Source organism: Taudactylus pleione, unplaced genomic scaffold, assembly GCF_031769625.1.
Source record: "Taudactylus pleione unplaced genomic scaffold, aTauple2 ptg000041l, whole genome shotgun sequence".
Classification (NCBI taxonomy): Eukaryota; Metazoa; Chordata; class Amphibia; order Anura; family Myobatrachidae; genus Taudactylus; species Taudactylus pleione.
Genome location: NW_028284443.1, coordinates 78,999,036 through 79,015,456, shown reverse-complemented (window position 1 = coordinate 79,015,456; position 16,421 = coordinate 78,999,036). Strand labels below are relative to the sequence as shown.

The window sequence follows — 16,421 nt, the reverse complement described above, 5'->3', positions numbered from 1 at the left end:
TGGTGTGCGTGAGTGCTAGGCATCAGTGTGTACCATCAACGTCCTCTGCACTTTCGCATTCCAATCTCCGGGGATGGCCGCTCGTCATTAATCACGTGGCGTCTTCCATCACTTCCGCCCTTTCGTAGCTTAGACACTGCATACTCGATGGATATGCATCATTTTCGCCCTTCCTTGACAAACGGCATACTTGTTACTTCCACCCTCTCGGCGCGTTTAACTGTTCTTTCTTTCTGCAACTAACGAAAATTCAAGATGTAAATAAAGATCTCACATGCAGTTCTTTATATTTGAACGACCCAGAGTGTCTTATTTAGAAATTGCATACTTATTTATATAAACAGTGCTAAGAGGGGTAGCATGAGGGGAAAGGGTTAAGGTACTATTTAGACTGTTACAAGAACATAACTTAATAAAAATAAGCTCATTAATAAGGATAGTAAATTGGAATATGAGAGTAGTTAGATTCATGATTCTTTTGATCACTTTGCCTAGTTTTTAATAATGTCACTGACTGTGATGTAATTCTTCAGTCCAGTTTCGAAATAGTCATTATTCCCAGTATTTATTAAGAGTCAATATTCCTTCATGCATATAGACATAAAAAGTCTCATATAAGAGTCCAATTGATGTATGGAGAATTCCTTCTTTGCATCTCCACGGGATTTATGCATAATGGATGTACATCTTTAATTAGGGCATTACCTCTACAGCACCTGGTATTCTTGGGAGGTCTCCCATCACAATACTAGCCAAGCCCAGTCATGTATAGCTTCCAAGATCAGACGAGTTTGGGCACAGGCACAATGGTATGGCTGTAGAGACCAACATACCCCAAACATTTCACATCCACATAGTCCCTACTTCAGATGTGAGCCTAATAATGGGATCTACTACACCAGGTATTCCCAGGGGGTCACCCTCCCTAGTACTAACCTGGCCCACCTATGAATTACCATTATTATGTGGTATAGTAGTAGAGAACGGCTCAATGTACTGCCTTTATAGGTATAACTTCATTGAAAAGGAGCTATTTCATAGCCTTCGTTAAATCCTTTTGGGGCCATAGTTCCAAGTTCGACTATCCAATACATTTCTAATTTTGAAAGTAGGTTGCTCAAATCTCCTTCTCTCTCACCCAGTGTCACGTGTTCAATGGCTTAAAAACTCAGCTCTTCTGGGTTGGAATTGTATTCCGTGGTGAAGTGTTTAGACACTGCATGTCCCTCTATCCTGTTTTGAATGTTCCTAATATGTTCTTGTATGCTCAGTTTCAAAATCCTCTTTGTTTTCCCTACATATTTTTTGCCGCACTTGCATTCCAACAGAAATATAATGGAGGTTGAATTACAATTCATGAAATCCTTGATATTCTTTTGATCCGTCACAGTTAGTAAAAGTTTTCCTCTTAGGGTGTAAGAACTTGCAGATGTTACAGTGCCCACATTTGTAACTTCCTTTGCAGGTTTTTTTGTTATATTATTTAATGGTTGTTTCCTATTTCTCAGCATACTAGGTGTTAAAATATCTTTTACATTTCTGGATTTTCTAACAACAAGTTGGGGTTTCGGAGGTAAAAGTTCTTTTAAAACTGGGTCCATAAGAAGAATGTTCCAATGTTTATTGAAAGACTTCCTCATCAAACCCTCCTGTCCATTATAGGTGGTGATAAAAGGGGGACCATTTGGTGTTTGTTATCCTCCTTGGTTTTGTATTTTAAAAGATAATTTCTATCCAGGGCCTTGGTTTTGTTGATGGCTGTCTGCAGAATTTCTTCAGGATAGTCCTTGTCTTTAAACCCTTTAGCATATATTTCGATATGTTCATCAAAGGTTATCTGGTTACTGCAGTTACACTTAATTCTGAAGAACTGGGAGTATGGTATGTTTTGTTTCTATCTCTTCAAATGACAGCTTTTAAAATGTAGGTAGCTGTTTGCATCCACTTCTTTAAAATTCCTTGTAGAAACCTTATTCCCTTCACCTGTCAAAACCAAGTCTAAAAAGTCCACAGTCTGGGTACTAACAGGGTACTAAATTTGAATGTAAACTTTAAATTCATGTTATTATAAGAAACCTTGAATGAAAAATGATAAAAGCTTTCTTCTGAGCATCCCATATAATTAAAATATCATCTATATATCTATATGGTTTTTTTATATAGTATGAGATTGTTTTTAAAAAGGTTATTGTTATAAACACTTTTCCTCCCAGCACCCCATAAATAAATTTGCAAAGCTGGGAGCAAAGGTAGTGCCCATGGCTGTGCCACAGGTCTGTCGATAAAATTAGTCGAGAAATTTAAAATAATAGTGATTTAAAATAAAAGATATGAGATCACATAAAAACTCTTTATGTAAAATATCCATAATTTCATCCAACTCTAAAAACTCCCTTGTTGCATTAATTCCTTTTGAGTGTTCGATGCATGTATAGAGGGATTGAACATCAACTGTTGCCCAACTATAGGATTCCTTCCATTGTATCCCTTCTATGCATTGTAAAATACTCGTTGTGTCCTTCAGATAAGACTCGAGACCCTTTACATATTTTTGTTGGAAAATGTCCACATACTCTGACAGATGGGAGGTTATTGATTCTATCCCAGCAATGATTGGTCTGCCAGGAGGTTCTGTTAATGACTTGTAGATTTTAGGTAGAAAATAAAAGATTGGGGTGGTTGGGTCGGTTTTCATTAAATACTGAAACTCTTCTTTTATCAAAAGCTTCGTGTGGAGACCAAAAATCAAAAGTGTCCTTAGCTCCTCTATATAGTCTTACACAGGGTCTTTATCCAGTTTTTTATAAGAGTTTGTATCATTTAAAAGTCTCTGTGCTTCCTTCAGATAGTAAGAATGATCCGTAATGACCAAACCCCCACCCTTATCTGCCAGTTTTAGGACTATGTCCTGATTATTCTTTAAAGCCTTAAGTGCTTCTTTTTCCCGGGGATTTAAATTATATCCTCTCCGTTGATTCATGTCCTTTTCACATAAGTCTTTCTTAACCATATAAAAAAATATGCTGATGTGGTTCCTCTTGGATTCCAGGGGATAGTATGTTGATTTCCCTTTTAATCCTGATTTTGAGGTCTCATTGAAATTTCTTATTGGTGTTTCTTCTTTCCTAAGAAAATGTCTCTTGAGGGTTAGAGTCCTGACATATTTATTCAAATCGATGAAGGTATCAAATTTATTCAGTTTGTTAGTTGGTGCAAAGTTAAGTCCTTTACTTAATAAAGATATTTCAGATTGTTTAAGAGTATGCTGAGAGATATTGAAAATGCCTTTGTATCAGAGATTCCTTCTTTTGATGTTCCTTCCTCCTCCCATTCCGTTTTCCTCTTCTTCTCTGAACCTTCTTTTTAATGGGGAGGCTAATCTTGCCGTCTCTCTGAATGTGGGTGTTTTTACACTGTGCATGTGTTCCTGTGCTGGTGATACCCACACCTGTGAGTGTGTGTGTGTGTGTGTGTATATATATATATATATATATATATATAGAGCAAGAGAGAGAGAGAGAGAGAGATACACACACACACATATATGTCACACATACATTACACACACACACACACTGACCATGCAGCAGCTGCAGTTTGGAGATGGAGATGGGACCAGGCATCATGTCAATAATGCCATGATTCGCAGGGCAATTAGGAAGGGGCTGAGCCAAATGATGCAATTATAATTATATTGCATCATATTGGCTCCGCTTCCTCCCCAATGTCCTGCGAATCACGGCATTTTGCTGTGAGGGGGGGCTTAATAATATGGTGCTGTCAGGGGGGGATTCTCTGTACTCAGAAACCCACCCTGCATGCACTACTGCAGCATGCCTATGTTCTGTGTGCGAGTACGGGTGTATCTACATGCTAAACTCTATGTTAGTGTTACAGCCACTGACACTGAAATGTAGCGTTTCGTATGCAGATAAGCCCGCAGTAGCTCACAGAACATAGGCATGCTGCATACCATTTTAATTTGCAGAAGCTGCTTGTGCTATCTATTTGCATCACTGTGCGAATAAGACGCATTCAAAGGTAATAAGACACATTAGAAGGTAAAAAGACACTTGGATCTACCGAGTCAAACCACGGCATGGCATGACTATAAGGGCTGTTTAACGTGCAAGGAGGCTAGATGTATGTGGAACCATTTGTATCTACCCTTAACAGTTGGCACAAATCTTTCATCAATTTAGATACAAAAGGGGTTCCTTGATCTATCAGAACCTCTTTTGGTATTCCCAGATGAGTATATAGCATCAATAACTCCCGGGCAATAGTGCTAGATTTCATGTTACGTAGCGGGATTGCCTCCGGGTACCTTGTGGCATAATCTACTACTACTAATATGTGTTGATGCCCACGATCAGATTTTTCCACCGGCCCTTTCAGATCCATACCATTTCTCTCAAAAGGTAAAGAAATGAAAGAAAGGGGAACCAAGGGTGCCCAAAACCCTGGCCGGGTTGCTGTCTTGTGACAGAATGGACATTCCTGACAATACTTATTTACTGCTGCACGAATGCCGGGCCAGAAGAATCTTAACTGAATACGCTGGAGAGTTTTCTCCTCTCCCAAATGGCCACCCCACAGGTGTGTATGAGTTGCCCTCAACACCAACTGCTCGTGTTTCTGGGGAACCAACAATTGGTCTACTCTCTTACCCTGCAAATATGTTACACAATATAACAAATCATTTTTCAATGCAAAGTATGGTACACCTTCTGCTGGTAAAGCCGTGATTACTCTACCATTTATCTCTACAACATTTTGAAATGCATTTATCAAGTTCCCACCATTCTGTTGGTCTTGGCCAAAGTCCTGCAAAGACACTTCCATGCCAATGGGACCCCACTGTGCCTCAGTCTCACTCCCCTCCTGCTGCTCATTGGCCACGGAGGGTGTTACTGCCACCAAACTTTGGGACACAGCAGAGCTTGGTTCTTGAGACACCTCTGACGTGGACCGTCTGCTGTCATCATGCCAAGTAACCACCTCTTGTAGTATTGGAAAATCCAGACCTAGGATAAATGGGTATGTTGGTCTGGCGGCTACCGCGGCTACCACCATCAGAAATCACCCTTTTATCACTATCGGGAGGTGCACTCAGGGTCATTCTTCTACATTACCATGAACACATAATCTTTAACGGCGGTACCACCTGATCAGCCCCAGGTGGAACCAAGTTGGCAGAGATGATGGTTAATTTGCTGCCAATATCCAGTAAGGCCAAGACCTCCCGGCCTTCCATTTACACCATCTAACAAAACAAGGTGATTTGCGCCGGAGAAGTGTATCCAGCAGCCATGCAGACCAACGCTGATAGAGTTGTTTTTCCAGCACTGCAGTCCATCGGCTCGCCCTGCTTTGGGCAGTCCTGGCACAAATGACTGGGCTCGCCGTAGTCAAAACACACAGCTGGAGGTGGGTTGTTGGCTTTAACAATTGATTCCTGGGTTCTAGGCTTGGGTACTGGCTGGAACCTCTGCTTGGCATTATTCAACACTTCCCAAAAATCAGGTACCATTCAATCACCACCGTTAAGTCTTCAAACATTTGAGGATCAGCCTGTAGGGCCCACTGTTTCACCACATGGTCTAGTACTCACAGAGCATGGTCCAAAGACACCACCTCTACTATATGCTGAGCAATTTTTATCCGGCTGCAACCATGCCTTACTCAGCCTGGCTAATTTGGCCAGCTGGACCCTTGGAGGCTCAGAAGAGTTCAGCCGCCATACCTGAAACTCCTGAGCTTTGCTAGGCCCAGTCACTCCAACCCTGCTAAGTATGGCCTTTTACAGGCATGGATAGGAGTTTGCCTCAGTCATGTTTAAATCAACATACGCTCCCTGAGGCTCACCTGTGAGACAGGGAGCAAGTCTGGCAGCCCACTCTTCAAGCCATTTTAAACATGCAGCAGTACGCTTAAAGGTGCACAAAAAAGCTTCAATGTCGTCAGATGGGGCAAGCTTCTGTAACACCTCTCGCTCAAACACAAAACCTAAAAATGGAGATGTTCTTAGATTACACAGGTTCAGGGCTGGTTCCAGTGGAAATTGGCATTCTGCCAAAATCTGTGAGAAAGCTACAAAAGTATCCTTTTAACTTCAGTCTGAGCAAACTTGATGACTCATATTAAATCCAGAGCCTCTGTGTTTGCATGCAAGGTTGTAACTAGAACTTTGGGGGCCACATAGCAAGATCTTAAAAGGCACCCCAGAGATAAAAAAAACATAAATTTCTCCCCACACAGAGCCCAATCATGTTATGCCACACAGGCCGCATTCATGTTATGCTACACAGTAGTACCCCTTATACACATTATGCCATGCAGTAGTAGTGCCCTTTATATATATATTATGCCACACACTATATTATTCCTTACACATTATACCACAAAGAAATGTCCTTTACAAATTATGCCACATAGTAGTAGTGCACTCTATAACACATTATTCCACACAATAGTAGTGCCTCTTACACATTATGCCCCCCCAAGCAACTCACCTCCCCGTGTCCCTCCAGCAGCCTCTCACCTGCCTCTGTGTGCTATCAGCAGCCAGCCGGGATAACAGCTGGCGCACCAGCAGGCAACGGCAGACATGGACAGACAGCGCAGGTGCAATTTAAATCTGGTGCAAGTGATGAGCCATTCAGAGCGAACGGACCGGCAGCCAATCAGGAGCCGCCACTGCTGATTGGCTGCCGGTCCACAAGCTCTGATTGCGTCACAACCAGCGGTGCTCTCTCCATGACTGCTTGCCAGTGGGCCAGCTGTAATCAGCTGGTGGGCCTGCACCAAATTTACATCGCTGACACTGGACAGGCCCAGCTTGTGTGCGTGACTGGATGCAGGGAGAGGGAGCGGGCCATAGAGACAGCTCGGACAAAATAGCAGCCACACCCCTCGCACCCATGTACGCCACTGTTTGTATGCACGTTAGCAAATCATGAAGTCCTTTTTAGGATCAATGGAATGGGGTTATAGGCAAGGACAATGTAAACTAATAAAGTCTGCAGGTGTTCTTCAGGGTCCAGTCTTACGGGCATATATACTATATATATATATATATATATATATATATATATATATATATATTAGGGATGTGCAGGCTCGGATAGGTTCGAGTTTGCACGTGGAGTTCGGATTTTTCCCTCCAAAAAAACGGAACTCAGAACGAGGCAAAACGTCATCTTACATGGACGAACATCATCATTCCTGGTCTTTTGTCCAGGAATGATGATGTTCGTCCATGTAAGATGACGTTTTGCCTCGTTCTGAGTTCCGTTTTTTTGGAGGGAAAAATCCGAACTCCACGTGCAAACTCGAACCTATCCGAGCCTGCACATCCCTAATATATATATATATCAGTTCATAGGGAAATCGCACACAGTTTAGTCAATAATTGGGTGCAAGGTCAATAAGTCTCAGTACAAAAAACACTTAGCTGCATCCATAGAAACAGGCAAGATAGACCAGCACACCAGCCTTGTAGCAAAAATGAATCCATTTATTTTATAATAGAAAAAAAGCCATCAAACTGCATGTTAGAATATTCAGTGGTATATTGATACTTATCAATGTAGTGCAGTCTCAAGCATAGTGATAGCTCCCAGCCCTGACAGCTGTTTCGGTGTTACCACCTTAATCAAGGGTCAGCCACACTGAATATGTCAGCAGAGGCCATATAAATACCAAACTACCTAATGGTGAAAACAATCACCTGTGCGCACACCTGAAATATGACAAAACCCGGCAGGACCGGATGTCTCTCCACGGACAGCGGACCACACGCCGCTTCCCCACCGCACTATGGTCAGCAACTAAGTTCACCTGGCCAGATCTGACATCACGGACAAGACGGAACCCAAACATCTTCCCCGGCAACACCGGAACTAGCTGAATAGTTCCGTCTAACCGGAAGTGATGTCATGACCATTCACAAACTAGAACTAAATAGAAAACCTCCCGTGGTGTAGTTAGCCCCGATCACCAAGACCACAGAAGGCAATCAACAACTGACCGCCCCACCATAACATAGAGCATCAGGGACAGCAACACCCGGGGTCATAAGCATAATAATACATGTAAAAAATATACATAAATAATACATAGCACCAATAGCAGCCTTATAAAAAAGTGAACGAAATCCACAAAAAATACACAATACCAAATGCATAATCTTCAAGTTTTTTAAAAGAAAAAGTCTACACACACAGCAAGAACAAATTAAAAAACCTTGCAGGCGAGGGGGCGTCAGGCATAGAAAGAAAATCAGAGAAATCTCTGAGGGAAGCAAGGAGGTAGTCTTGTTTAATTTATCTGATTACACCCCTAATTTATCAGAAATGTCGGTGCTGTCAAAGGGGTTATCCTTTGTACAGACATACAGACAGAATGCTTTTAGGTGGGAGACTGAACTATATCACTTTCAAAGGCAATTACGCTTAAAAGATTTCTTTGCTAGACAACCTACAACTAACGACATGATTTCTCCTTTTAGAACAAAAAGCTCCTTTGATCCCCCGGCCAATAATCCATCCATTGAAACCTTTATTAGATTGGTAAAAAATGAAACCATACCAATACTTAAACAACGAGGTAAAGTTCATCAAAACCTCAAACAAGAGGAAATTAAGGCCATTAGCACATTGAGAAATAACCCTACTATTCTAATCCACCCAGCCGATAAAGGTGGGGGCGTAGTTATATTAAATCGCTCTGATTATATTGATGAAGTTTTACGTCAGTTGAATGATACTGAATGTTATCAGAAACTTACTTACGATCTGACAGGCTTGTATAAACGAGAAATAGATAATATAATAGAAATGGGTACTTCCAATGGGTGGATTAATGAATCCACGGCAAAATTTTTGATACAAGACTTTCCCAAGATACCCCTTTTGTATACATTGCCGAAAGTGCATAAGTCTCTAATTAAACCACCTGGGAGACCAATAATCTCCTCCAGTGGTTCCTTAAGCCAATCCTTTTCACAATATGTGGATTATTATCTACAACCGATTGTACAATTAACACCCTATTATGTTAAGGATACCATTGATTTTTTGAATAAACTAAAATCTTTTGAACAGCCACCGGAGAATTGTTTGCTTGTATCAATTGATGTCAGTAGTTTATATACCAATATTGACAATACTGAAGGTATGGAGGCCATTAGAAGGGTAGTGGGTTCAAGTACGCACTACAATGGCCCACCAAGAGAATTTCTTTTTCTTCTCATGGAAGTTATTTTGCATAAAAACTACTTCCTGTTTGACAATGCATTTTACATTCAACGCAAGGGTACTGCCATGGGATCTAATATGGCTCCGGCCTATGCGAATCTCTATATGTATGATTATGAGACTAAATACATTATGTCAAATCGCATGTATTCTTGCTTTATTGCATTTTATTTGCGGTACATTGACGATTTGTTCTTGATCTGGACTGGCAGTACCCTTGCATTGCAAAATTTTGTGGATTCTTTGAACTCTTTACCGGGCTCTATAGGATTTACGTTCTCCTGCAGTTCACTCAGCATCTCCTTTTTGGATGTCTTGGTATCAATTGAAACAGGTACATTTACTACAGCAATTTTCAAGAAGCCAACTGACAAAAACACACTATTATTGGCTAGTAGTTTTCATCCTCAACCCTTAAAAAAGGGATTACCGTACTCCCAATTATTAAGAGTAGTGAGAACTACCTCTAATATGGAACAAGTCCGAGAGGCCTTACAGTCGATGGGTCAAAGTTTCATTGATAGAGGATATGACACTAAAGAAGTGCAGGAAGCCATTCAAAGATGTCTCACATTGAAAAGAGAGGACTTACTAAACCCTGATATTAAAAGGGATAAATCTGAAAGGATGATCATTTCCAGTACATATTCTATTACATCAACATTGATGAGAAAGGTAATCTTAAAACACTGGCACATCTTACGATCTGACCCCATAGTGGGTCCATTTTGCCAGCAAAATCCATTATTCTGCTACAAACGTAGCCCTAACTTGAAAGAACGGATTACTTTTTCAGATGTAAGTTCAAGGGTCAGCATTCACACTAATTGGCTTACACTTAAGACTGGAGCTTTCAAATGCAGTGGATGCATCAACTGCCGATATTTACTAACGGGTGAATACTTTTGTCATCCCACTACTGGAGTACATTACCAGCTTCGACACCGTATGACATGTGAGACAAAATATGTGGTATATCTGATACTATGTCCATGTAAAAAATTATGTGGGCAAGACCATACGAATGGTTAAGGAGCGCATTGCACTTCATCGATCCTCAATTAAAAAAGCTGCTACTTTGATTGACACCAGTACACCGCCTGTAGCGAGACACTTTATTGGTCATGGCCATAACACGAATGACTTTGTTTTTATGCCAATAGATCACATTCCACCACTGAGAAGAGGTGGTGATAGGCACAAACTACTTTTGCAACGTGGATATATCGATTGGATTCGATGTCTCCTTTGGGACTTAATGAGGAATTCACTTTTTCATCCTTTTTATGATGCATTATGAGTAACTGCAGGGGTTAACCATAATTACAACATTGAATCGCTGGATATGTATTCATTGTATTTTTGCATGACTCTTTCTTTAAATGATCTGTTCTCAAAAGGATATGTGTACCTTATAGTGATTAATATTGTTTAGTGTTGCATTATCTGGATTCAATTAATATAAATATTTAACATTATTACGTAATAGGGCTAAGTTGTTATTAGCCGACAGTGGTCTAGTGGAATTGCCTTTATTAGTAATTATAATTTTTTGTTTATATTTTAGGAATATATTTATATGGATAATCCTATACATAGGATATTAATACTTGAAGATTATGCATTTGGTATTGTGTATTTTTTGTGGATTTTGTTCACTTTTTTTATAAGGCTGCTATTGGTGCTATATATATTTTTTACATGTATTATTATGCTTATGACCCCAGGTGTTGCTGTCCCTGATGCTCTATGTTACGGTGGGGCGGTCAGTTGTTGATTGCCTTCCGTGGTCATGGTGATAGGGGCTAACTACACCACGGGAGGTTTTCTATTTAGTTCTATTTTGTGAATGGTCATTACATCACTTCTGGTTAGACGGAACTATTCAGCTAGTTCCGGTGTTGCCGGGGAAGCTGTTTGGGTTCCGTCTTGTCCGTGATGTCAGATCCGGCCAGGCGAACTTCGTTGCTGACCATAGTGCGGTGGGGAAGCGGCGTGTGGTCCGCTGTCCGTGGAGAGACATCCGGTCCTGCCGGGTTTTGTCAGATTTCAGGTGTGCGCACAGGTGATTGTTTTCACCATTAGGTAGTTTGGTATTTATATGGCCTCTGCTGACATATTCAGTGTGGCTGACCCTTGATGAAGGTGGTAACACTGAAACAGCTGTCGGGGCTGGGAGCTATCACTATGCTTGAGACTGCACTACATTGATAAGTATCGATATACCACTGAATATTCTAACATGCAGTTTGATGGCTTTTTTTCTATTATAAAATAAATGGATTAATTTTTGCTAGTGTGGCAGATGTGTAGGCTGGTGTGCAGATCTATCTTGCCTGTTTCTATGGATGCAGCTAAGTGTTTTTTTATAAATATATATACAGTCAGGTCCATAAATATTGGGACATTGACAGAATTTTCAGATTTTGGCCTCTGTTCACCACCACAATGGTTTTGAAATGAAACAAACAAGATGTGCTTTAACTGCAGACTTTCAGATTTAATTTGAGGGTAATTACATCCAAATCGGGTGAACGGTGTAGGAATTACAACTGTTTCTATATGTGCCTCCACCTTTTTAAGGGGCCAAAAGTAATGGGACAAACTAAACAATCCTAAATCTAACTTTCACTTTTTAATACTTTGTTGCAAATCCTTTGCAGGCAATTACAGCCTGAAGTCTGGAACACATAGACATCACCAGACGCTGGGTTTCATCCCTGGTGATGCTCTGCCAGGCCTCTACTGCAAATGTCTTCAGTTCCTGCTTGTTCTTGGGGCATTTTCCCTTCAGTTTTGTCTTCATCAAGTGAAATGCATGCTCAATCGGACTCAGGTCAGGGGATTGACTTGGCCATTGCATAACATTCTACTTTTTAGCCTTAAAAACTCTTTGGTTGCTTTTGCAGTATGCTTCGGGTCATTGTCCATCTGCACTGTGAAGCGCTGTCCAATGAGTTCTGAAGCATTTGACTGAATATGAGCATATAATATTGCGCGAAACACTTCAGAATTCATTCTGCTGCTTTTGTCAGCAGTCACATCATCAATAAATACAAGGGAACCAGTTCCATTGACAGCCATACATGTCCACGCCATGACACCACCATGCTTCACTCATGAGGTGGTATGTTTTGGATCATGAGCAGTTCCTTTCCTTCTCTTCTCTTCCCATCACTCTGGTACAAGTTGATCTTTGTCTCATCTGTCAATAAGATGTTGTTCCAGAACTGTAATGGCTTTTTTAGATGTTGTTTGGCAAACTCTAATCTGGTCTTCCTGTTTTTGTGGCTCACCAATGGTTTGCATCTTGTGGTGAACCCTCTATATGCACTCTTGTGAAGTCTTCTCTTGATTGTTGACTTTAACACATATACATCTACCTCCTGGAGAGTGTTCTTGATTTGGCCAACTGTTGTGAAGGGGTTTTTCTTCACCAGGGAAATAATTATTTTGTCATCCACCACAGTTGTTTTCCGTGGTCTTCCGGGTCTTTTGGTGTTGCTGAGCTCTCCGGTGCGTTCTTTCTTTTTAAGAATGTTCCAAACAGTTGATTTGGCCACACCTAATGTTTTTGCAATCTCTCTGATGGGTTTGTTTTCATTTTTCAGCCTAATGATGGCTTGCTTCACTGATAGTGACAGCTTTTTGGATCTCATATTGAGAGTTGACAGAAACTGATTCCAAATGCAAATGTCACACCTAGAATCAACTCCAGACCTTTTACCTGCTTAATTGATAATTAAATAATGAGGGAATAGCCCACACCTGTCCATGAAATAGCTATTGAGTTGATAGTCCCATTACTTTTGGCCCCTTAAAAAGTGGGGGCACATATTGAAACTGTTGTAATTCCTACACCGTTTACCTGATTTGGATATAATTACCCTCAAATTAAATCTGAAAGTCTGCAGTTAAAGCACATCTTGTTTGTTTCACTTCAAAACCATTGTGGAGGTGAATAGAGGCCAAAATCTGAAAATTCTGTCAATGTCCCAATATTTATGGACCTGACTGTGTGTGTATATATATATATATATATATATATATATATATATATATATATATAATAAATGACTATAGGGGAGAAGTGATCCTTCCCTTATTTTTATAGAAAAGCAATGTAATCCCAGGGTTTCATTCAGGCCCTTAAGTGCCAACATTTCTAATTTATATCACCAATGAAATTCTAATTATAACAGCTGTTTTGTTCTGTCCTCTCCTCTAGATAGATGGGATGCATGATCAATGATCTTGTACCTTAAAGAGGCTAAGTGGTGACATGTTTGGGTGAAGTGTGTAGCTACTAACTCATCACTCTTACCCTTTTCATAAGCAGGCCTAATGGCGGCCCACTGGAGCGGCATATGCTCTTTAATTTGCCATTTAGTTCTTGCCAATGTAAAACATGCCACATGGATATATAAGACAACAGACTACAAACTTACTTGTACAAGATGGTGTCTAATGTGAATTTTTTTACCCGAATAGAGATGACAAATATGATCTCCTGTGGAGTTTTTACTTTTGTGAGTAAGTGTATCAAATCTGGCGACCTTCAAAGCCATATTTTTTAGTGCTTGAAATTTTGAAAGAAAGTAACCCCTATCACAAATTTTATCTAAATGGATATTAGTGTTGTGTTTTTAATGTTGAGGGTGAAAGCTAAGATATTGTCTGTCAATGTGTTTCATAAACATAGGGCTGGATTCAGTTAGCCACGAAAAGCCGTGTTTTGGGCGATAAGTGTTCACAGATGCGAACTTTTCGCACAAAACTACATATCATGCAATACTATTGCCGAAGTGTTGCATGTGCGCAAACTCTGTAGGCAAAAACCGGTGAACTGTGCAGGTGAAAACTTTTGCAAAATCCCTATTTTTGGCTTAAAATTTGGGGACTTGGTTCAGAACCTTTTGGACCCCCACCAATGAGTAAATACACAAAAATATATATATTTAACTTAATTCCCCCTAATAATGACATGTCCTTTTTGGGGTCAAAATGTAAAATGTGTTTGAAAATGGGTTTAAAGTACTGGGTGAGGTATTTTAGGGGACTGTATGGATGGGACAGATGTTTTAAACATTGCAGGTGGCTGCACCAGGTGTATTTTACAATTTTTTTAAAAGTGCACTTTTAAGACACAAAAATATACTTGCACCCATGTTAATGTACCCCCAAATTAAGTGCAGAAATTATTTTCTCCAAAATAATATTGCTTTTTATAATTTCTTTCAACACTTATAAAAATATGCATATAACAGCCATTTGACACTTATTAGGTCCACTAATACACTTTATTGATTACCAATGTCAGTTAAGCTTTTATGGGGTACAGACTAGTTTCCCTAAAATGTGCTGTACTTTTCGCTGGTTTCACCATGTGCAGTTTTTGCATTAATGCTTTTTCGCATCTTTTATAATAGCATAGTGCGAAAAACGGGAGCGCGCAAAAACATTAAGTTTTCGCTCTTTCGTGGCTGATTGAATCTGGCCTACAGTAGTACAGAAGCTAATGACTCGCCTTTCTTAAGATAGCTACATTTAAATAATTGATGCATTGTTCTTGGCATTCAAAGATAAATGTAATGGGACAGGTTGTGATTTTTTAAGAAGATCAGATAACATCTGTTTTGAACCAGTCCTAACAAATAATAAATTGTCGATGTAAGCATAGAAACAAAAATAAATGGTGACAAAAAGTTTCAGATGGAAAAAAAAAATATAAATAAACTCCCTTTAAGTTTAAACATATACTGTAGGTGTCAGCAAAAGGTGGAGCAACTGCCAAGCTCATTTCACAGTCAATATTATTTCCAGATGTGCAAATAAAAATGTATGTGTTATATAAGATATGCAATGTAATTGTATATATTATTTATATATATAATTTATATATATATATATATATATATATATATGTAATGATATTTATAGATTATATCCCTGAGGAAAGGATAGATTAAAGGTTCTGAAATGTTGGATTTAACAGTTGTATCTGGGTGGTTTATAGTGCCTGGAGGCTGGAGTGCCATCCCATTAAATTTTCATTTACATTTATATATTTATTGGTTGTTTTTGCAGTTGCTTACAAAACACCCTCTAAAGCGTCTTGGATCCGGCTGTGATGGGGAACATGATATACGTGAACATGCCTTTTTCCGTTGGATTGACTGGGAGCGCTTAGAGCGTCTGGAGATCCAGCCTCCTTTCAAACCACGTCCTGTAAGTGTTCATTTCATATGTTTGTGACAGTGAGCATAGGGAGACCTTTCCAAGTTCTGACAGTAATTATTATTTACCTTATTCAGTTGTTTATACAGCATCAATGTACTTATTACACAGCACTTTACAAAGACAGTTTAATTATTTATAATAGTCCCACCCACAGAGCAGGGCTCTATGCAAATTCTATAATACACACAACCAGTAACCTTATTCCTAGAGTGCCAGAATATTTTAGGATTAAAACCCATAGGCAATCCATGCAAACACTTTGAAAACATACAAACTCCACATAGATAGGTTTTTCAAGATGGAACCCATGGCCTCAGCCATATAACGCAGCAATGCTAATCTCTGTGACACTGTGCTGACACTATAATAATATTAATAATTCATTAATTTACTGAGTTTGAATTTAGCGTCCTGTGTAACCAGATAATGTAGTTTCAGAAAATACTAAAGACAATGCTTGCTAGAAAATCATCGCAGTTTCACCATGACACTAGTAGAATCTTGTGTCCTTGCAGAGGCACCAGGGAGGAGAGGGGTGAGGTACAATGCACCTAAGCCTGACCATGACTTGGAGGCTTGACAGTGCTGGGTTGTATGTGGGGGAAATAGGGCACTAGCCTCAAGGCAGCCATGATCTAGTTAGCCACAAAACTGTATCAGATGACTACCTGACCAATAACAGAGAGCTTAAAGCTTCCTAACAGTCCGTGCGATTTCACACCACAAGGTGGAAAGCATACCGCTAGCTTTTGCAGGTTGGGGAAGGATAGCAAGTTGCTTGAATGGGGTCTGAACTCCCTCATGACTAAATGATGTATGCACATAAGACCTAATTGTTCTTCATTTTGTGAGTTGATCTATATATACAGTAAATTGGGTATGTTGGTTTTGCCTTTTACATTATTGCAGCTTTAAAACTAC

The 16,421-nt window shown here is 39.8% G+C and overlaps 1 protein-coding gene and 1 pseudogene across 2 annotated transcripts in view; one reads left to right on the top strand and one right to left on the bottom strand.

Moving 5' to 3' along the window:
* The window catches only part of PRKCG (protein kinase C gamma), a 452,626-nt gene that overhangs the window by 432,842 nt on the left and 3,363 nt on the right, over positions 1-16,421 (top strand). For both annotated transcript variants that reach the window (XM_088459502.1, XM_088459496.1), the window contains one exon: positions 15,348-15,488. In XM_088459502.1, coding sequence (XP_088315628.1) covers positions 15,348-15,488 — 141 coding nt within the window. The remainder of the gene's footprint in view (positions 1-15,347; positions 15,489-16,421) is intronic.
* On the bottom strand, positions 705-823 carry LOC148538278 (5S ribosomal RNA; annotated as a pseudogene).